We start from the raw sequence: 22780 nt of genomic DNA on the forward strand, positions 1-22780 counted from the left end.
GATGCTGAGGTCAGCCATATACAATAAATTACTTTCCCTTTGAAAGTCATAAAATCATAGTAATGTTTTTGTTTTCTGAATCTGTTTTGGAAGAGAGGATTAAGTGGTTAGTCCTTGGGTTTGAGGGAAAATGAATTTTCCTAGAAATCAATAAAGCTGAAAGCAAGCTTATTTGCATCACAGACTTTTGAGGAAACCTAAGAACCTTGTCCTCTGTCTTTGCAGCTAGCCAGACCTCATTGCCAGCCATGAACCAAGGTTAGGGTGTGCTTTGGAAATGAGTGTGGCATAACTGGAAAACAAGCCTTATGAGCCTAAGCTCACATCCCAGTTTTTGTGTAGCACAGGCAGGAGTTTTCTACCTTGAAGAACCCTCCTTAATTTAAGTGTTTCAGATGTCAAGTCTGGGGCCTACTTCTTAAGAGGTACCTCTGCTGAATTCAATCAAGTTATGTTGGTGTAAATGAAATCTGGGCTTTTAAGTCGTGAGTTGGGTTTCTCATAGTCTGTGCTAATCACAGTTGATTAGTTTTGAGTCTGTCAACTGGAATTTGGCATTGAAATGAGCTGCATGTTTTGCACATTTTCTGTGATGTTATTCATAGTTCATTATGTTCCAGAATAGACTTTTGCAATGGAAACAGCTAAGCATAACTGCTTCCATTTCTTTTCAAAAACAGCTATTTAAATTAAAAAACAGCTATTTAAATTTAAGTCCATGGATTACTCTTCAGGATACAAGCAAAATTTTAAAATAGAATCTTTGATCTCCTTGCCTGAAATCACAAACTTATCAAGTGTGTTTCTGCCTTGTTGGGCATCTTGCATGATCTCACTTCTTCTATTTTTCTTTTTTTCCTAGCGTGTTCCTACCACTGTCAATGGGAAATTTGCTGAACTTTATCCAAATCTTTAAACCCATCCTCACTTAGGATAATGACCAGTCCAAGGTTTGTTGCTTCTCAATATGCTAACAAGTATTGTATGTAGAGAATGGAGTGGGAGAGGGAGAAACAAGGCTCATAAAAGCTTTTATGTTCAGTTTCCAGTGAACTTTCCTATTTTAACTTTGAGTACGTTTGAAAGCAGAAATAAAAGCTGAACATAAACTATAATCAGATGGTATGGTTTCATTGACTAAACGTATCTCCAAATTTCAGTGTTTCAGTTTTAATGGTACACAGTTCTTGAGATGCAAGTGCAGTGACTGTGTGTGAAATGTTTTTTCTGCTGTATTACCTGGCATAGCCTGCAGACTTAGGAGACCATGTTGTGTTTGGCAGCTAAAGTTTATCAAACAAATGTGTGGGTTGCATCAGCTCAGTAATTTTTAAGGGAAGCTTTGCCCTGTGAGACTAAGGAAAATCTCATAAAATTGTTCTGATGCACAGTCTTAAAATCAATTTAAGAATATAATTATATATTAATTATATAATTATATATAAATTCCCTCATGTTGCTAAGGCTCACAAAGTGCCGAATCTCAAGCACAAGAACAGAGTGCACAGCACGGGCGGCTGAGACCCTGACCCAAGCAGCGCTGGCAGTCGTGCCCAGCTCAAGGGAACAAGTCTGCAAGAAAAAGGGGGGAAAATAAGAATTACAGAAACCAGTTTTGTGTCAAGGGAAGGAAAAGGAAAAAAGAAAATCTCGTGGCAGAGCTGAAGATCAGGGTTAGCAGAACATGAATGGAGTGCAAAGGACTGGCTGGGCTGCTTGGAGCTTCCTGGAGACACCGCTGCAGGAACACAAACTGCCTTCGGTCTTCAGGGGTTCTCATATTTGTTATCTACTCCTGTCTCCAAATGGATGATGTTCAATCTTAAAACACCTCAGATAACCTGTCTGTAGATTAACTTGAAGATTAAGTTTTTCTAGGAGTACTAATTATAAGAGTTTAAAGTCAAAACCTTTGTTAAACGTGCTGTTTATATCCAATAAAATTTGGTGGTATCTGCATAAGTGTCCATGTGCTGCTCTGGAGCACCTGCCGTACTTGCCTCGATGGATGTGACTGAACAGGCTCTTGGAAGATGTCATGCTCTTTCCTGAGACGCACACCACGGCTGTTCCTGCAGCACTCGCTGGTTGTGGCAGCCTCTCCTCCCTGGCCTGCCTCTGTGAACGTAGGGTTACCCCACGCTGACTCTTGCACAGAAACACCAGTTATGGCCCAAATACACTTGTGTTTCTTAGGTTTCACGCATCTGTTTGGAAATGCCACATGCAGCTGTTCTGCAGTTCCCCCTAGCTGCATAACAAACTTTTTTTTTTTTCAGTCCTCACCAAAAGCCAAGAAATCTTTACCAGCTAACACAGCTTTTGGCCCTGGTAGGCGAGGCAGAAGTCCAGTAGTGCACAGGCCAAATCACTTCAGCTGGAAGGTATTGTGCCGTTATTTACTTTGGAAGCACGGGTACAATTTATTCTCGTGTTCGGGGTTCTGGTGTCACCGATTCCCAGGGAAGAAAGCTTGGCCTCGTGTGTAAGCGGAAAACATCCACACGTTTGTGGGAGGCCAGCACAACCGTGAGCAGAGCCCGTTGTGCGCTCCTGGGTCAGGCTGAGGCGGACGCAAAATGGGGGTGGCTGTGGCGCGTTTTGGGAGAAATCTTTTGGTAAAATGTCACTTCTCAAAACGAAAGTACTGAGAAAGGAAATGGGTAACAACTGTCCCTCTGCTGGGCCGCAAGTGCTCTCACAAGTCTAGAGAGAGCAGAGGGGCCCCGGCAGCACCAGCAGCCCGCTGCTTCTGGCGGGAAGCCCCCGCCGCCACCGCCATGTCCGGGCCGTTCAGCACCTGCCCGCCGGGGGCTGCCCGGTGGCCGCAGCGTGTGGCAGGAGCCCGGCGGGGCCGGCCGAGGGGCAGCGGGGCCGAGGCGGGCAGGAGCCGCCCCCGCCGGCAGCGCCCGGGGCCTCCCGGCGAGCGGCGCCCGACCCCGTTACCGGCACCGCCTCAGCCGCGGGGCGGAGCGGGCGGCGGCGCCCGGCAGGAGGCGGCGGTCGGGGCCGGGCCGGGCCGGGCCGGGCTGGGACGGGGCCGCTCCCCCCTCAGCACCCCCCTGCGGGCCCCGCGATGTTCAACCGGGCCGTGAGCCGCCTCAGCAGGAAGCGCCCGCCCTCAGGTACCGGGGGCGCCGCCGCCGCCGCGCCTCACGCGGGGGGACGGGACCGGGACGGGACGGGACGGGGGGGGAACCGCTGAGGGGCTCGGGGACGGGGCTCGGGACGGGGTCGGCTCTTCCCCGCCGGGGACGCCCCGGGGGCCGGGTAGAAGCCGAGAGCCAGCCCCCGGCGTGCACCGAGGAGCGGCCGCCGCGCTGAGGAAAGCGGAGCGCGCTGCTGGTCTGCTTCTGGGCGCGTTTTTCTGAAGGATGCGTGTCTGGGGAGCGCCTCCAGAGATGCTGCGAAAGCAGAACGTCCCCTCCGCTTCCTTCCTGGGGGCTAAAAGTGGAAGCCGGTGGCCAGCTGCTGCTGCTGGCCATGTCCTGGGGCAGCCCTGGGCAGCTGCTGGGAGAACCCAGCGGGACTCGGCCAGGGGCACCCGGACAGCGAGGGGCTTTTCCCTCTTCATCGCCCGCCGATGGAGCTCCCCGCTGTTTCATAATCCCGGGTTATTAATTCCAGACCGGCGGCTGTGGCCGGACAAGGTTCTGGTGGCCGCAGGACAAGATGCGGTGTCAGGAGCGCTCCCAAAGCAATAACAAGGCTTCGTGGCTTCCCGAAACAGGCAGGTGAAACACGGCGTGTCCAGGCGTTCTTCAACACGGCTGCTGGAATCGGAGAAAGATTTCCTGAATTAACATTCAAGCGTATAATCACAGGGTGGTTGAGGTTGGATAATGAGGCCTGTGATGGATGTTTGGCACGGGCACTGGCTGCGTGCTCGTCTTATTGCTGCGTGGCCAGGGGCTGCGTGCGGTGGGTCAGGGCTGGCAGGCGCTGAGGTGAGCATCGGCGGCTCTGTGAGGGCCGGCGCGTCCAGCTCGGCCGTGCCTCGCTATCTCTGAGGTTTGATGAGGTTCCACATTGCTTTGTGGCTGCTGAAACCCAGGGCCGCCGCCGAGCTTTGATCTGCAGAGCCGTGGAGCTCGATGTTAGCGCTGCTTGCTGTGGTTTCGGCCCAAGTTTGGAGGCTGCAGCTCTTTGCCGATTTCGGTAGTCCCTCTCAGCTGACAAGCACAGCGTTACTAGCGCCGCGCTTACCAGCACATCTGCCCCTTACAAAGAGTCTTTATCCCCAGTGTTGTTGCGTGACTGGAAAAAACAGCTCCTGTAGGATCCTTCCCTGAAATAACGCGCTAGCCTGCTCGCTGGCAGAGCGTAGGATTCTTCTCTAAAATAATGGTGCAGTTAAGGCAAGTACTTGATCGTTTGCTGTGTTTGTACCGGCAGCTGGACGCTGCACATCACAGAAGCAGTTGTGTTAGGGCTGTGTGCTCAGTGGAAAGTTTGCTTCAGCAGACCCCGAGCTGCCTTCTGCTGTGCGCGCTCTGTTGGCTTGCTCTGCCTCTTGGCTTCTGGTCTGTCTGAAAGATAGCGAGCACTTTCCTGTGGCATTAAGAAATAAGAGATATAATTAGCATGTTTATCGCGTGCGTTCTGATTATGGCTTTTTCGGGAACGTAAGTGGAAGAACTGCCATGGCGTAATGCCCTTTTCCATGCTCAAAATTATCTCCCAGTGCCCAGTGGCAGCAAGTGCCTGCCTTCCTCGTTCAAATGCTCACAGACATATACCTGTTGGTCACTAAACGCTGGTGCTGAGCCTGTTACTGCAAGTGTATGCCGTGTAACTTGGTCACCAGATGATTTAAACAGAAGAAAGTTATCTTTATAAATAGCAAACAGTGATAATTAGGGTTATTCCTATATTTACGTTTATTGCAGGATTGCATTCTAAAATAAACAGTTTTAGATTTTCATTGAGCTGTACACCAGCGGAGGCATCGTTTTTAAGGAAATTTAGTAAGATCTTTGGGGTATGGACATGGGGATCATTCTGGTGAAAACTTTATCCTGTCTTAAGGTCATAAAAACTTCTGGACATCACACATCAAATCTGCTAAATGAACCTAATACGTGGAGTGGGAAGTTACCATCCAAATTGGGGGTCACTTGTATTAAACAGGAGAATGTTTGTAACTGCTTATTTAATGGGGTATAATAAAACACCCAGCGGCTTTCATGGGCTTATAAAGCTGGAGGGTGTTCCCCCCTGCCTTGCACCGCGTGTGGCCTGTTTGTGCCGAAGGGGAAGGGACGACAACGCCTGGTGGCCGCTGTGGTGTGCAGTGGTGGCGCTCCGTCCTCCCTCTCAAAACCCAAATTTTCCCTACGAAGGCCGGAGGAGGGGGTAGGGAGAACGGGAGCAGCCCCACAGGAGAGCAAGGGGCTTGGGGGGTGATGAAGAAGAGGAAGGGGAGCGTTAATGGTGGATGGGGCTGGGCTGTGCTGGGTGGGCTGGGATCGAGAGGCAGCTTGGCCAAACGGTGGTCGGCGGAGAACAGAAAATCGCCTCGGACACGTGAGGAAAGAGGGGTGGTTGGAAATCATTAGTCTGCCAAAATGTTGGCTGGAAAAAGGAAATCAAGGAATAAAGCCTCACTCCCATGCTTTCTGTGCTAAATCGCGTGTTTAATAAAGGGGTGCCCTGGCTCTTTGGGCCGCGAGCAGCTTTACGCAGCGCTGCTGCTCGGCTTGCAGGTGGGAGCGATCCTCAGGAGCCCGCGGTGCTCTGCTCACATGTGCCTCGCTATTCCCACCTAGCTATCACTTGTTTTACAAAGATTAGATGCCTGGACACTTTGAGTCAGGCTCCTAAAATAAATTTCACAAATCGCAATCAGGAACCACATCCTTTTGCCTGAGGGGGGGGGGGGGAACTGAGGCACAGATAATTCACTGCAACGCTGTGTCTCAGACGGTGGTGGTTTAGAGACAGCCCCCGGGGGCTGACTCCTGGCCTTTAACCAGTAGTGCTGGGTTTGTGGGGGGCAATTAATTTTCTTACCCAGGGCTGTAGCTGTACCTGCTGCGTTGGAGACCAACCTGTCACGGTCCTTGCCAAGGGGGTGTCCTGAAACCTGAAATAACCACTTGTGAAGTGGGAAGGGGAGATTTGCACAGTGGTCTCTGGATTCTGGACACAATGGACTCTGCAAGTCTCTAGCAACCCAAACTCTTTGCTGCAGCGCGAGTGTTTTGTAGGGCTCAACCATAGCTGCAAAGGGCATCTGATAGTACAGCTCTGCACAGATCATTCTGTGAGATACTTGCTGAGGTTTAGATTCATGGCGGAGGGAGGGTTTTTAACAGAACTTCAGCAGAAGTTGCTGGGATCCATGTTTCCAGTATGCTGGCAGGGACTAACAAAGGGGCTGCGAAGACGCCTGCAGCGATTTCAGGAAGCGCTTCGTGCACCTCTTCGGTGTGTAGGGACCTCAGCTGGTGCCTGACTGCTCATGGGCAGCCCTTCTGCGTCTCCTCCTGGCATCCCGAGTGTACGAGGAAAGGAGGCCAAGCTCTTCATGTGTATTTTAGAGTTGTTCAGATCAGCAGTAAAATCCCTGGAGCCTTCCCAAGTAATAGGTCTTCTGATGCGTAGCCAGCAAACAAGTTTTTGGCCTCACCAGCCTTGGATGTGATGTACTTTCTATCCCTGGGACAGAAATATTCAGAAACGTGTACCATCTGTCCTATCTGCGGTGGCTGGCTGGCAGATAGGCCACGGGCACAGTCCAGCGTACCTTATAAAAACAGAACTTGAGGGGACTTGAAAGCAAGCAGGCAAACAGAAAAACCACCCGGATGCCGCTCGCCCAACGCAGGTTGGCTCAGCTGGAGTGAGGCTCCTCTGCCAGCTGCCCCTCTCCCTTGAGACCACGTTAGCGTGTGAGACTTGTTCTGCTCAACAAAGCATTGCCTTTCTTTCTCGTTCTGCCTTTTCCCACCTCCCAGCGACGATTCTGTTCTTAAAAGTAAGTTTCATGCGTGCGACCGACTGGGATTTGCTTTAGTGGAGCCGGTGTCACGGACTGCCAGAACGAAAGGCAAACGGTCCTGCTGCTGCGCGGGCTGCGGTCACTGCGTTCCGCAGGCAAAAGGTGCTTGGACTCCCATAAAACAGTGACAGTGCCTACGGCTGGGCTCGTGAATTATCCGACTGCAGGACAATTTTACCTCTCTAGATGCAAAGCAGCATTCAAATATGTGCATGTGTTTATTTTCAGTTTTATGGCGTTTCCTTTAAAGAGCGCAGCTGTAATCCAAGGGTGCAGAGGGGAATGGGGAAGAAATGCATGTGATATTAATCACTCCTAACAAAGATGCTCTTCTCATTTTTTCCAGAGATAAACGACAGCGAGGGTCACCCAAGCAGCAGCCACCAAAGCTTGAAAGGAACCTCGAAATGGGCCACGTCCCTGGAGAACCTCCTCGAAGATCCAGAAGGAGTTAAACGATTTAGGGTTGCTATATTACCTATAAATATTTATATAAACTGAAATTAGGAGGAGTGAGATGAATGAGGCTCACCACAAACGGTGCAGCTGTGCCAGTGCTGTAAGCACACGGGCTCGTATCCTTCTAGATGCGTACCCTGAGCCGAGGTGGCAGAGTTGAAGCTGTGGCATTTGCCGAGCTGCTGATGTGGGGAATTGCTTGCTCTTGTAAGGCCTGCGGAAGGCTTTGGGTAGCATCTTTTTAATTGGATCAGTCAGCTGTTGTGAGGATTAACAGTTTACTGTTAGATAAACTACAGTCCTTGAGCAACTGATCTCTCCTGCCAAGCATTATTAATTGCTGGGACCATTCCCACACTCTTTATTCTTACATGTTGGCCTCACTCAAGCAGTAAGTTACCACAAACCATTCCCTGAGCCTGATAACTCCGTGCGGCTCTTATTTTATATTGCAGCAGCTGTACTGAAAAACATTAACTTAACTACAAACTGTGGGCTTGTGTAGCTCAAAATGCAGGCTTGAGGCTTAATTAGGTAAGGGTGGACAGTTGGTTTAATAAGGCCTTTTAGCCAAAGTCAGAGGATTAGCTGTAGCAATAGGAACTACCTAGTCAAGTATGGCTTTGCTGGGCCAAGCACTGATAAAATGCACTGGGATAAAATTATTTCCTCCCAGACTGGTCTGAAAACTGATGTAAACCAGGACTATAAACCACTGTAATTACTGTGTGATTTAGAATTCTTAAAACAACAACAAAATCTTGGTACTATTTAATTCTTGGCATTACTTAATCTCTATTTTCTAGTGCTTGAAAGTAAAAATTGACAATCTCAGAGCTATAAATATTTCAATCACTGCTTTTTATATGTAAATTTAACTGCTTTTTTCCCCTCATTTTAAAACATTCTTCAGTTTTGGGAGAATGTTTAAACACCATTTAGAGCAGGCAAATACGTCTTCTGCTTTAGTTACTTAAGTAAATTTATTGCCCCTGATGATCATGTTTAGAAACACTTTGACTTGTAGAGATTCTACTCATTAAAAAAATCAGAAAGATGCTAGACAAGAATCTCAAGTGATCTGTTACTCTCATTAAAATAGTTCATTATACTCACCTGCTAATGAATTCATATATTTTCAGAGTTCCATTTGAGTAATAACTGTAAAATTGCTCAAGTTATTTAAGGGAGACTGAAGAAACTCTTCATCTTAGTTACTGATAAGCTCCAAGATTAGATGTTGCTCATCCTTCTCCTGGAATGTGCTTTTAAAGTGCTGAATATATTGTTCATTTGTGCCTCGGCAGTGTGTAGACACATTAATGCAGTGCTTCTGTTGCACTCTGTTGTGTAAACTCGTGTCATGGTAAAAACTAGCCACAGGCAGCTTCTGGCTTTAATAGCTATGGAAGGAAGAGAGAAAAACAATCGAGAAATTGGGTCCTAGCTGTGTTAACTTTTCTTTTTCTTTTTCCTAGGAATTTTTAAAGAAAGAATTCAGTGAAGAAAATGTTTTGTTCTGGCTAGCATGTGAAGAATTTAAGAAAACACAGGGAAAAAAACAGGTATGCTTTCTAAATGATTTTTACTTGTCAGCAAGGATTCCATAGCAGGAGTGGAGCTGTGACATTTCTGTCACGTAACGTGCTTCGTGTGAGTGCAGATAAACACCTCTGAAGGAGTTGTACTGAAATCATTGTGGTAGAATTGTTTAGAAACAAAGTTGGTTTTATTTCTAATCAAAACAAAATGCTGAAATTGCCAAGTTTGCCATGTTTGACAACTAAAATTTTTGTTGTTGCTTTGGAATAGCAAAAGGTTTAGTTCAGTAATATTCCATCACCTTGTTTGAAAATATAAAGTTATCTAGTTTAGGACATTTTAAAACATAATGGCTATTATATCAAGATACACACCACTGTGCTTAATATGCAAATATAAAAACAAACAGCACAAACAAAATGTTTTACAATACCAAAATGAATTGTTTTGCCTTATCAAATTACCAAAGCAAAAGAAATTGAGGGTCTGTTTAGATTATTTTGTTTAAATATTCAGATTGATACATTCATTTTTTTTGATTGATACATTTCTATTTTCATAAAAACTATAGTTTTCTAGTAAAAATATTCTGTTGGAAACTTTTTAACCAACCATCCCCAGTAACTTTCATCTAAGTCTAGGGGCAACAGGAACACAGGATGTACTTTTGCTTCTTCTTAGATGCCTGTAGAGTCAGGCATAAAATATATACCATGTTTTGTTTGATTGTTTCTGGAAAAGCTCTAGAGATTTTTTTTTGTCAATTTCCAAGTTTATCTATCTTCAAGTTGAGAATTCTGTGACCATAAAACAACAAAATTTCAAAATTCCAATTGAATAGCACAATCAGTGAGAATCAGGTTCTTAAATCTCAGAAGCCCTCTTTTTTGGTATCCTACCTTTATGTCCTTCACATATCCCCCCTCTCGTCGTTGACAAAGGGAGAGTTTTGGAAGGCAACAGGTGCAAACTTAAAGCCCCTGTTGCATTATTCTGGCCAAACAGAATATCAGAGGAAGTAAGGCTGGGAAAATGCCATTTAAACCTGCTTCAGATGGGACGCCACATGCTGTGAGTAACATCAGAAATGTCAGGGAATTGGAATCAGGTGGGGGAACCGGCCTTCTAGGGGCATTATAAAGTGCACGTGGAAGAGAGCTGCCCCAGTTCTTGTGTCCAGACTGCAGGACTTCCTGTCTTAAGGCCAGGCAAATGTTGTCAGTGGGAAAAGTTTTCCACCAGAATGCTGGATTTTCAGCAAAATGTATTTTTGAGAGTAGACTGTCAACTTTCTGTAAATATTCTGTATAGTTCACTGAAAAAGTACTCTCCACATAACAATTTGCTTCTTTCAGTTATGTGTTTTTTTTGGTATTGTTATTTCCATCAAAAAAAAAATTATTATTGCCAGAAGAGAAAAATGTTCAATTTGGCTGCACTTTCGGTAATATTTAGAGCTATTTCAGCTCTGTGTATTTAGTTGCTTACCCTTCCTCATTTAGGTCCATGCATGCAGACAGTCTTCAGAAAAGAACAACTACTCAGGCCATCATTCTGTGAGATGTAAGGCGGAAAGAGAAAAGAAGTGGATGAGGCAGGATGAAAGAGGTTACCGCTTGTGCTAGCTGCCCCTCCGGTGGCAGCAGTTGCAGTAGGTGGGGTGAGGAGCACTGTGAGTCCGTCTGTCCCCTTGCCTCTGAGGGGATGTTTCAGCTGCAGCCGGGCTGGGGCGCGCTGGAAGCCAAGGTCTGATGGCACCAAGCTCACCCAGACAGGTCCTCTGACCTGGCTCTGCTCTGGAACAAGCAGCTGCTTCCAATCCCGTTATGTCAGTCTGAGGTAGAAGGCGTTTGATCTCTTCCTCCCCCAGATGTCCATACAGCATCCTGACTGGTATGTTTAACAAGCTGGGCTGGGTATGCTCGATCTCTTTCCCTATTCCCTTTCTGAGTTGGTAAAGTAGAAGACAGCATCACAATTCATGAACAAAGGGGAAGACCCCTTTGCTCCGTGTAGGGCAGATGGTTTTTTTCCTTGTATGCCACGCAGTGTCCTTGCCAAGAGGCGTGTAGGTATCAAACCGGATTTTAAAAAGGAAATGAAAATGGCAAATCCTTCTGTCAGGTCCCTTGTTTTGCCGTTGGATAGTAATCATATTTTCCCTTACTAAATAATTTCCATCTTTTTAGCTTTTACAGGATTGTGCACGCTAGTGCAGGAAATGGCAAACTGATGTATAGAGATAGTAGTTTAGCGAATGCTTGAATGGATTGCCAAATGAATGGACGGGGACTTGGTTAGTTTCCACTCAGCTTAAATATTCAGTACCAGTCATTACAGCACAGTGTGTAATGAGAGCTTTGGCATATTAGACTCCAAGCGTTACAACCAGGTAGAATTAGTGTGCTTTAGGATGACACAGATTTGCAGTAAGTTTTCATAGCTACTGCTTGTTTAGATAATTTACGCAGCTAGAGAAGGCACTAAAAGTAGAAATCCTTCAAGTGTTCACGATAACATTAAGCACGAATATGTCTTCTGAAAGTGATTCTTGCAGAAATCGCTTTGCATCTATCTGATGTGAGCAAAGTATTCTAAAACCAACTTAGCTATTTAATAACCTGCTTCTCATTAGAACTGGTTTACCACAGAAACTCTCACAGACACTCAGATTTCGGTCAGATGAAGTTGATTTCAATTTAACCTGGATAAAACAGGATATTTTTTTTCTATTTTTGAAGTATAAAATGAACTTGTCATTACTTGACGTGAGAGTGTTAGCATGGGGGTTTTCTTAGATGCAACTTGCACCAAAGTCACCAGCTGGTCGTTGGATGAATTATCCGCTGTGCCCCGTGCTGTCGTGGTCCTTCTGTGCAGCCTGCAGCTGCGTGGTCCTGCAGGGGTGCTGTACGGTGGGGAGGTTGGCTCGGAGCTGCTGCCCTTCCCTCCTGTCCAGCCCGGTCCTTGCAGGCAGGCGCCAGCTCGCTCTGGCCGTGCCTTCTGCTGGCTGCAAGCTGCCTAACTCTGCTAGTGCCATTCTAAGAAAATATCCGGTGCCTTTCGTCAGGGCTCATTAAGTTTGCTTCAGGCTTTACTCTAACCACAGCCATGTGGGCTCTGCCTAGAGAGCTGACGTCTCAAGCCTACACGGCAGATCTTGCAAGATGTTGTGCAGATGCATCTTCTCTGCCCCCTTCCTCCTGAATGTGAGCCACTGTGCTGCCAGGGTTGGTTGATCACAGGAGCAGAGGGAGCACTGGCAAGAAGAAGCCTGGCTCCTGACCGTGGTGTTGGCTCTAGACTAGTGGTGGGAATGCGGAAGGCAGCAGAAAAGGAGTTCTGACCATACTGATCCCTGAGTTTACGTTTGTTTTCCTGTTTTGGTGAGCTAATGCAAAATGCATGCATGGTTCAGGGAGATTTTCAGCATCTGCAGAGTTAGGCGGCAAGCAGACTTCATCAAGAGCCTAGACAGGTCTTTAGGTGGACTGACTCCGAGCTGTTTTCTTGCAGCGTGGAAGTACAAGCTCAGGAAACACCTCTGTCATTTAAAATAAAGAAATAAAAAGGATATTTTCTTTATCGGTCCTTTAAAACTGAAGCCAAAATAGAAATGTCATTTTTAGTGAAGATTGGGGAAGGAATTATGTCAGGTCCATTGTAGTAGTGAGCTCTGCTGCCACCCATATGGTCCGCATCTTAGGAAACGTTTAACTATTGAAATGGGAGTGGTGGGGATAAGTGAATAAAATTTAACTTTAAATATTTTACTGAGGTTAGTTGTGGATTTGTGCTCGTTAATGAAATAAATAACATGTCCGTTGTGCTACTTTCCAAGCTTTAAATGCTTCTTCTGTTGCAACTGAGCTTTAAAGACAAGTTACAGATTGTAGGAAGTGTTTTGAACAACAGAGAATCTTTTCAGCTGTTGCTGAAATTCAGCAAAATACTCAAGAAGTTTTGCAGAGACCGATTTCAGAACAAATATGTATTATGGTTGGACTCGATCATCCTGAAAGCCTTTTCCAGCCTAAATGATACTGTGATTCTCTACCTATTCTATACCAATTTCTTCTGCTACTTCTCCTGTGGAATGTGGCAGCGTTTATAAAGGACTAGGTAATGCTGTGCAGCTGCAAACTGCTGGAGTCTGCTCTGATGAGCATCTGGGACTCCCATTCACCTCATTTGGGAACCGCACATGCTTTGGAGCTGAATTTGACCTTATGAAAGGAAGTGGGAAAGAATATTATATCCATTTGAACTACCGAGGGGGATTTGTGTAGACAGAACTTTGTATTCCAAAGGGGAACTTGGCGTGGACGCAGAGGCGAGTACACAGATGTAAGAGAAAAGTGCCAGAAATGCTTTAATAACCACCCGTGAACAAGGTCCCAGTCTCAGAATCAGAGCAGAGTCCCCAGTGCTGAGGCGTTAGCTTGAGGCTAGAACAAAGATCGCCACCCACCTCTTCCGCCTGGACCTGGCTTTCCACGAATGTCCTCTGGGGAAGGTATCACCATACAGGCAGCTTTACCGTACCTTCATTTATTTTTAGTTAAACTGATGCTTTCCTGCTGGAACATCAACATAGCCTAACCGTGGCTCTGTGTGCGGCAGAACCTGTGAAGTTCAGTCGTGCACTTCCACATGTCTCCAGTACCACAATGTCAGGCCCCCCGTGTCTCTGCAGTGACCCCCTCTCCCTACCACAGTTCTTTCACTTCCTTTCTTTGTCATTCTTCCCCACCAAATCCAGAGATCCTCCCCATTTCACCAGCCTCCCACACAGTCGTCTTGTTCCCCCCACGTTCTCTGACTTCCTCACAGTACTTCTGTTTTCTCTCACGTTTCCCCTCGAGCCTTCCTTTACTCTTTCCCCGTGGTGCCCAGCTTGCTGCTGTGCTCCGTGGGCAAGAAGCACCTCGTGCTGTGGCTGGCGTGGAGCTACGTGGGTATTGATTAGCCAGCTGCCAAGTCCTTGCTGGCAGCTCAAGCAGGTAACTTTGGAACACATCCTGCAGCTTTAGCTTCAATGCCTGTGCATTTTTCTGTCTTGCCTTTCTCTTGCCACCCCTCCCCAGTGAATTAGTAGGAATGTAATTATTTCACAGCCCTTTACCCCTCTCTTAAATATGGCTGAAATTGGACAGCAAGTGCAGAAGTCATTTAGGGAAGACCAACTGGCTTTTCAATCACACTTGCTCCTGCAATAACAGCTGAAAATATCTTTTACCATTTGTCTTCAGTAGGGCTTTAACATAATCTAAAGCAGTCTGATTGGATTAATTGCTCATTTAGGACAGACATCTCTGACCCAGTCTCCCCTGATCTTTGAAACTGAAAAGATTGGAGATCTTCATAAAACACCTCACAGTGACCGAATGCACCTGGCACGTGATAGTTTATCCGCCAGATGATCTGTTTTAGAAAGGAGTACTTCTGGAAAATGTGTCCCCTTTGGCAGAAAGAGAGTTAACTCTCAGGCATTACAAATTGTCAAACACATGTTGCTTTTCTTCTAATTATCACCAAATGCTGATTCTCAGCTGTAAAACATTAAAGAAATGCTGGGAGTTGTTCATGGGTAAGGGTTTAACTGCTTCCTCCTTCAAGCCCACTTCCTGCCAAAGGGTCCCCTCGTAGTTTGTGCTGGTCTGGAGACAGTTGCTCATTAAATGTAGTGAGGAACACTGATGCGTACCCACTGCCAGTTATCTGGGCCTGCTGCTCTACAGGCCCTGCTTTCAGAAGGCTGCAGTGAGGCTTACCTTGTTCGTGGCTTGGCAGCGTTCTTCCTTGCTGCTTTATATGACTGGCTTGTGTTTGATTTTAAAGGATTTCAGCCACTTGTACGTTGCTTTGATGCTTAAGGATGCCTGGTGTGGTCAAAGCATTATTGCTGTTACTGATTTATCAAGAGAAGAGCCCTGAAATCGGGGCAAATACTAACAAAGTGCTTCATGCAAGTCACACTTACCTCTATTTAACAGCTTTCAGGGGCTCTTGAGAGACTTATCGATAGTGGTAGCCAAAAACTATTTTTTTTTCCAATCTTGTACGCAGCGTTGCACGTGAGCTGCCCTGAGGTAGAAGCACAGTTGTGACAAAACATGTAAGCTGCGCGATGAGGTTACCTAGCAGTAGCAGGCATCATGCGCTACTTTGCTTATTTTTGTCTTGCAGTGAGAGTAAGTTTCCACGGTGTTTTTTTCCTCCTGGGTTCCTTGCATATGCTGGCTATCTATTAGTAAAAATGATCTTCTAGGTAGTGAGGACAAACCCTAGGTGACGGCGCTGTGCGGTTTTATGCTGGGTACTCATCTTGAATATCACAACTGCTGTCTGACTGAAGTGCTGAATACTCACAGCTTCTGCTAATGTCAGCGCAGGAGTTGGCCTGCAGCGATGTTTTTCCTCCAGCACAAATAAGTATAAATAAATAAACTAATCTTTGTATTTTTGTTTTGTTTCCTTTTCAGTTCAGACTGTGTTTTGTTTTTAAGAAGTGAGTTAGAAGTCTCCACCAAAACCTTAAAAGTACAGCGACTATTTCCACAGTAAATAATTCTTTACATAAATGTGTCCTTTTGCAGATGCAAGAAAAAGCTAAAGAAATTTACATGACTTTCCTGTCCAGTAAAGCTTCATCCCAAGTCAATGTTGAAGGGCAGTCCCGTTTGAATGAGACAATTTTGGAGACACCTCACCCTCTCATGTTTCAGAAGCTCCAAGACCAGGTAAAACTATTTTCTTCATCATGCGAATGGTGAAGAAATATGAACCATATGAATTCCAGTTTGGGACTTTCCTGGAAAATTGGATGAAGTTTGCCCCTGGGTTCCTCTGCTGGTAGCTTGGGAGTCACCGAGCGACTAACTTTGTGCCTACGTTTTCCTGTGTATTCACTTGTGCCGAGTCATTGCTGATGTTTGTTTCTGTAGTTGCCACTGGTTTCCCTGAGAGCTCAAGATTCTTCTCTTTGCTTTGTTTTGTATTTATATTTATGTGAGTATAATGCAGTTGTCCAAAAAGCCCCCTCTTCTGCAACACACAAAATGTAAGAGAGGAGTTGGCATCTGCTTTGCGTTTTCCTACAGAACTTGGGAGGTCTGGTAGAAATTAAGTAATGGACTGCAGGTACGTCTTTTGGTGGTAAATTTTCTTAATTGTTAGCTTAGTTTAAATCGTAAGCTATGAAGTGAGTCATCTGCAGCTTTCCAGCACTTGCAGTCTGTACTATTTTTAATTTCTGTAGCATTCTCAGCACTACCTGTATGTTCCATTTGGCTTTTTTGCAGAGGAACAGTTACACTGATTTAAAATAGTGTTTTCAGCCTATTTTATATCAGGTGCTGAATGTTAGTTGGGCACTGGCTGGATCAGTCGGAGTGATCTGAGGAGCAAAGGTCCTGCCATCCTTCAGGCAGATTCTAAGCCATTGGCAGTGGAAATGCCTGAAACCCAGTTTCCATGTGAAGGAAAAATGTTTTTCATGGAAAAACTCCTGACTTGGTGGACGGGTGGGTGATTACATGGTGATGAGAGTGAAGCTGGAGAGGCTACTTGGGTTAGGAAGTTTTGCAGCTTTACAGTGAGCATGCACATGAACTGCCAGGGATTATTAAGAGCTGAACTGGAAACGTGCTAGGACAGTGGGAGAAGAATCCCACTGGTATAGGGAGAAAGTCTGCGAACTTACCAAATGCAGAACATTTGGGTTGTTGTAGATTTCCACTGCTTGAAGTTTCTGTTTATTGCTGTTAGATAATTGAGGAAGAGTTATGTTCTTCTCGTCTTCAATCCTTATAAAGTTATGAAGAGCAGTATATATAACTTGATCTCTAACAAACAGTGCTAACTGCTACTGGCAGCGTGTGCTTGAGGCATAGTCAGCCTGGCTTGTTGTCCAGGGCTTGTAGGGTTCCCAGCATCAGTGACAACTAGAACTTAGTTCCCCAGCAGCCCTGGTGATCTAACTGGGGCTACTTCTGGGGCGACCTTAAGCACACAGCTTAGAGGCAGCTGTTCTTGTTGAAAGGCGTTGGAAGTGGTTCATAAAAATCTGTAGATTTTTAAATACTTGCAGGGTAAACGTGCCTGCTCCACAGAGGTGACGAGAGGAGGGAACAAAGAGAACTCAGCTTTTGCACATGATTATAAAATCTGTCTGCTCTCTGTGTTTGGCTAACCCAGCTCTAGGGGTACTCAGAGAAGATTTTGATCTTAGCGTTCTCCCTCTCTGGGAGATGCTTTAGATGATACCAGGAACAAGAGGAGTCTAAGTTTTTAATGCTGACTTAAAACATTTTAACAGCTGATGTTTTCATTGCAATTTTTTTCCCCTTAAGCTAGTTTGATAAATGTAATTATATTGTAGTTAGCCAACCCCAGCAAGTGTAATTTGACCTTGCTTAACTGTATTGAGTTTCTATCGAGAGGGTGTTTTGGAATTAATTTTTAGCCTTCAAGATTGCCACCATTTTAAATGTGTACTTAAATACCTAAATATGTAAAGAAGTGATGATATGTAAATTGCGTTATGTCATTTATTTTGCAAGGGGGATAGTGAACAAGTGACGGTTAGTAAAGTGCTTTATGTCATTTATTGTGCAAGGGGGATATTCCAGCTCACGCACAGACTAGAGAAGTCAAGTTCTGTTTGCTTGCCTTTGTGTCTGTTCAGGTTCCTTGAAGATATGGGGAAAAAAAACCAAAAAGGCAGTTTGAGATTTTTTTTCCTTACAAACAGCTGTATTGCCCAGTTGCACTATCAGCTAGAAATGAGGCTTGTAAGGTTATCTACACTCGGATTATCCACAAATGCAGGTCAGAATTCAGAAATTCCTCTTGGAAGTATAGTTACTCTGGGTACCATAAAATGTAATGAGTCACAAACGATGGCTCAGGGAGGCTTCTCCAATGAAATACTCGTCAGAGCATGGTGCGGACTTGGGTTTTGCCTTGGTTGTAGTTTTCAGGTTTTCCTTTTTCTTTCCCACTGTTTCAAGACCAAACAAAATATAGCCCCAACCTTGACACTGGCCAGATTCCAGGCTCCTCTCCCAAGCCCTTTTGTTTTCAGAAAGCTCCAAATGACTTCTAGCTTTTTTTGCCTGAAGTGGATATAAATAGAAGAGAAAGCAGATGTGGTGAGGGATGAGCCTACACTCGAGCCATTTGACACTTAAATTAAAATACACTTTGAGGTGTATTTTAATGTCGTGCCTTTTAGTAATTACAGTCATGGCAGCAGTAACAGAAAAAAAAAAACAATAGTAGAATTCATATGTTGTCCTTTTCATTCAAAGTCTACTTTTACTTGGGTCATTCTTTTTTGTGTTTTTTCCTCTCTTACTAGATATTCAATCTCATGAAATACGACAGCTACAGCCGCTTCTTAAAGTCAGACATCTTCCTAAACCATAAGAAGCCTGAGGAGCAGGAGGAGAATTCACCAGAGGCTCAGACTGCAGCTAAAAGAGCATCAAGAATTTACAACACTTGATACGATGAATCTCATTAGGAGAGGCAATACAGTAATTAACTTACACTCAGGAACAGTCTAGGTTTATAGCAGTTGCATATAGGGCTTGGAGGAGCTCATACCATTTTTAGGAGATACTTACCTTTTTAATTGCTTGAATGACTAATTGTTTTTGCATGACAGCTAATAAATAACCAAGTGTCCATGGAAAGACTGTTTCCTAGCTAAAAGGCTGAGGTATTCCTCCATAACATGAATTGCATTTTATATTTCACAAGTTAAAATGCTTTCAGTTTCTTTTGCTTTTTTTTATTGTTGTTGTTGGGCATAATGATGCTGAGAAGGTGTTTTTTTGTTGTGTTGTTGTTTTAATTTGTGCCTTCTGGTTTTCATTTGTGCATGGCTTTTACTTTCTGAGTTGTTGGGAGCAGCTGTTGAGGAGTATGTTTTAAGTTATTTTGTGAATGAGACATTCATAGGAAACTCTAGTTTAGCAACAACATCTTTCAGGGTCAAGATCAATAGAATCTAATCTTACTCCTGTTTTCCAGTGTAACTTTTTTTTTCCAAGGTGATAGAAGTTCTACTTTGCCTTTACTTATGAATCACAGCGCTTCTCTGATCATGATTTTCATTTCTGTATTTCTTCAATTTCTCCAGTATTTTTGCAGTAGACAATCGCCTTCAGAGGCAGGAGCAATGTATATCCCCTTTGGGACAAAAGCTCTTAGATACAGAGCATCTCTGAAGAATTCCTAAAAGCCGTCGGGAAATCTGCCAGTTAATATCCCACATTGGGCATGCTCCTTTCAGCAAAGCTTGACTGGGGCACGTCCTGCGTGTCAGCCAGGTTGTCTGTTACATCAGGGCCAGATGCTGGTACTGGGAAGCATCTGTTTTTTCCTGGGTCTCCTCAGTCCCGCTGTGTGTAGCAAGAGTCATTCTGCAATGGGCCAACCATCAAAGTCTGACTTTATAAGATATTCCTCCTAAAGTCAACCTGCCAGTGTTATTAAATTGCAGTTTTATTTGGGAAAGCAAAAAGCCACGTGCTTGTTCACAGGCTTCACGGTGTATAGTCTAGCGCTGTTTCACTTTCATTATTTACTCTTTCGTTTTTTGCACTGCTTTTCTTGGGCTTTTGTTGATGTGCTGGCTAATCAGATTGCACAGTTAGCTTTTCATATAGTTTTTTTTTTTTTTTAGGAAGGTCAGATGTCAGACATTACTGTCACTATCAGTGTTTTTAAAACTAGGTCTAGGTTGTAATTTCTGAGGATGCAGATGATGACTTTTCTTTAACTCTGAGCCATTCGTGCAGGTAATGTGTAAAGAAAATTGTTTCTGTGGGTTCTTCTTGTTACATATAAGAGCGGGAATGGGACTTCTGATTCTTCCCCCAGAGCTAAATGGCCTGTTCATTCTTAGGAAATAAAAAAACAAATTATGAAAGTCCCTCTGTGTGCATGTCTTAAGGTGTAATTCTTATGCAATGAGTAATTTTTCCTTTTATGCTCCCAAAGGATTTAAAGGTGAAGTCATACTCCCACTACAGGCACTCTCAGTGGTGTTTGACATCATGCTTAAAAGATATTTCAATGTTTTGCTGAATAGCAATGAAGTATTTACATGCATAAATCCTTCTGTTGTAATGAGGCCTAGGAAATGTGACCGTCCAGTTCTGGATTTACAGAGATTACAACTATTCGTAATCTCAGGATGACATCTTTGGAAAATTCACTGTAACAATGAGCTCTTAACGCCTGCCAGGGCAGAGGATGGAAATTCTGTTACGACTGAAGTCCTTGGGAGCAGGCTGCTTAAACACATTCAGGAGTTGGGACTTGTCTCTGCCCAGTAATCGCAGCAGAAGTCTTGGTGATCTGGAAAAAAGCAGGATGGGGACCTTGATGGGAAAAATGCAGGATGAACTCTTACCGCGTTCATCACGCGGATGCATAGTAGGTTCATTTTTAATCATATTGATTTAAAAAAAAATGCATGAGTAAGGGAGAAAAGCCTTTGACTATCAAGTTTTGAAACAATAATTAAACCCGAGGCTGTATGAACAACGGTAGGGCATTAAGAGAGAAAATACTTGTTTGTAGCTGCTCATAAACAACTTTTTCCTTGGCAATACTCTCACTGTCAGGTACTGTATTATTTGCTTGGTGACAGCAAATGCCCGGTGGGAGTAGACACAAAGGTGCTTTACACTACTACCAGCCAAAAGCTACTCAAATGGAAATGCGTTTCTTAGCTGCATTTCAATGCCTGTGATGTTTGTTTCAATACCTATGATGATGTTTTTAGGATAGTATACCTAAATCCACAACATTTTTAATCTTCATATTGTGTTTTTGCCTCAGCAGTAAAAAGTTCATTGCCCTATTGGCTGTCTTTCCAAGTTTTGTATTGTTCTGTTTTGTTGTTTGTTTTGTTTTGCTCTTAGAAAAGCAACTAGGCTTGCAAGATGTAGAAATCAGAGATTTTTTTCTATCCATGAGATGGTCTCTATTATCCAGTAAGAGAGCAACTGAGGTGAAACAGTGCAAGCAGCTATCTGTAATTGCAGCATGTATATATGTGGAGAACGTTATTTGCTTCTGTTGATTTCATCACTGATCAAACTTTGTGAAATAAATTGTCCGAGGCATATAACAAATTGCACAGGCAGAAAAAGAAATGTTTCTCTGAGTAAATCCTGCATTCCAGCAATAACTGTAACTTCGCATTGTACCTCGTGCTCCAAGTGGGTATTCAGAGTTGCTTTATGTAGAGGTCAAAGATAGGAGGGATTTACTCCTTTTCACAGAATTTACACTGAAGGTATAAGCACAAAAAGCAAGAAAGTTTTCATGCCTCATCACGTGCCTTGAATTCTGCCCTAATGTGTGTTTCTCAGCTGAAAATTAAAATATTCTACAAATACACCGAGTCTGTGTGTTGATGGCTGTTTTGTTCTGAGTGCAGTTTGAGCCAAGCTCACTTCATATTCTGTAGTGATCCCATTTTCTGCTCTCATTCCCTCTTACCACAGTTGCTTACATTCTCTCGCTGTATGTTTTTCTCTCGGAAGCTAGGGTGGCACAGTGGGTTTCACTTCCGAGTCAGCTGTTGTCTGAACAGAGCAGAGAAAGTCACTCAAACAGCAGAAGATGCTTGTACCCTCATCTCCTGTTTTTTTTTTTTTTTTGTTTTCATTACTTTTCTTCCGTTGTGCTTGTTTCAAGTTGCTAACCCATTGATGTGGAGAAAGTGTTTGAAAGACTGTGCAGAAAGAAAGAAAGGTTTCGATACCGGTTGAGAACATGCTTACGTTTTTACTGAAGATGTAGATGGAGTTAAACAAGTAGCGCTTGCATCTGGATTAAAATCTAACCGGGCCTGTGGTACAGAGAGAGGATAGTGGTTCAAACCTGAAAAAGGATATGAGTTCCCGTTTTATAAATTGTGTTTTTTTTTCATCCTAAAGACAGAGCAGCAAGTCTTACAAAGTTAACTGGTTTTGCCAGATGTCATCCCCTGACACCAGAATGTTTACACGGCCGTGTCCATTGCCCTGTCCCGGAGGCAGGTCCCTTTTGTTTCAAATCCAACACAGCTCCTGTCCAAGGACTTTGAGTGCTCTTTTTATCACAGTTACCATTAAAAGCAAACTGCGGGGTATCCTTCATCCAGAGGATCCACGTAACTTTACTGGGTTGCCATACAAGCCCTCAGCAGCTGCTGCGTGACTGTGATCACTGATTTAGCAGCTTTATTATAGTTGAGGGATGTTTTTCATCAGTACGACTACTCATATCTTGGCTGATAAGAGTGGGAAATCCATTTCAGTTGGGAGTTAAAAAGCGGCCAATACTGAGCGGGTTGGCGTGGTGGGGGAAGAAAGAGGGAAAGCATTTTACATTATGTGGTTGCTGTTTGGATAAATGAAATAATAGCCAAATTTAACAGCACCCTCTCCTGGCTCCTGGCAGAATAACACGTAGGGATATTGATAGCAGAGAACGGCTGCAAATAAAGGAAAGGCACAGCTGTTCGTTTCCTCAAACTGAATGTACTTGTTGAATGTTCATTAGACAAAAAACGCGGCCAAGTTAAAATAATAAAGTGGCTCTGATTATTAAAGGCAGTTGGTGTTGCTTTGATCAAAGCATGCTCAGAACGTGAAGGCATCATTGTGTGCAAGAAAACCGACTAGAAGTGCTTTGAAAGCTGGCATTATAACGTGCGTAGTGGTCTCCTGAGCAGACTTCACGTGAGAAATGCTGCACACCGACTTG

At 44.5% G+C, this 22780-nt stretch overlaps 1 protein-coding gene and 1 long non-coding RNA gene across 4 annotated transcripts; one reads left to right on the top strand and one right to left on the bottom strand.

The window, feature by feature from the left end:
• The first annotated feature begins 2945 nt into the window (after window positions 1-2945).
• On the top strand, window positions 2946-21431 carry RGS10 (regulator of G protein signaling 10). Of its 3 annotated transcripts, none has more exons than XM_048057450.2 (5): window positions 2946-3125; window positions 7350-7468; window positions 8941-9027; window positions 15604-15747; window positions 18369-21431. In XM_048057450.2, exons 1-5 carry the CDS (start codon window positions 3077-3079, stop codon window positions 18513-18515), a joined length of 546 nt encoding a protein of 181 aa, XP_047913407.1. In that variant the 5' UTR covers window positions 2946-3076; the 3' UTR covers window positions 18516-21431. The 3 variants fall into 3 exon arrangements, with proteins under 3 accessions (XP_047913407.1, XP_047913405.1, XP_047913409.1); XM_048057448.2 differs by lacking the exon at window positions 2946-3125 and adding an exon at window positions 3259-3730; XM_048057452.2 differs by lacking the exons at window positions 2946-3125; window positions 7350-7468; window positions 8941-9027 and adding an exon at window positions 13885-14859.
• Window positions 7349-8664, bottom strand: LOC106045225 (uncharacterized). Its single transcript, XR_001212662.3, has 3 exons — window positions 8579-8664; window positions 7599-7720; window positions 7349-7481 (listed from the first exon to the last, which is right to left on the bottom strand). It is a non-coding gene; the product is annotated as an uncharacterized lncRNA (long non-coding RNA).
• Window positions 21432-22780: the final 1349 nt, after the last annotated feature.

Source organism: Anser cygnoides, chromosome 7 (genome assembly GCF_040182565.1).
Source record: "Anser cygnoides isolate HZ-2024a breed goose chromosome 7, Taihu_goose_T2T_genome, whole genome shotgun sequence".
Lineage (NCBI taxonomy): Eukaryota > Metazoa > Chordata > Aves > Anseriformes > Anatidae > Anser > Anser cygnoides.

What these genes read in the sequence shown, in the direction of transcription:
- RGS10 (XM_048057448.2), top strand. Translation starts at nt 3,673, where the DNA reads ATGCGGTGTCAGGAGCGCTCCCAAAGCAATAACAAGGCTTCGTGGCTT. An exon ending in TTCGTGGCTTCCCGAAACAG is followed by an intron (nt 3,731 to 7,349) that starts GCAGGTGAAACA and finishes CATTTTTTCCAG; the next exon opens with AGATAAACGACAGCGAGGGT. An exon ending in AAACACAGGGAAAAAAACAG is followed by an intron (nt 9,028 to 15,603) that starts GTATGCTTTCTA and finishes GTCCTTTTGCAG; the next exon opens with ATGCAAGAAAAAGCTAAAGA.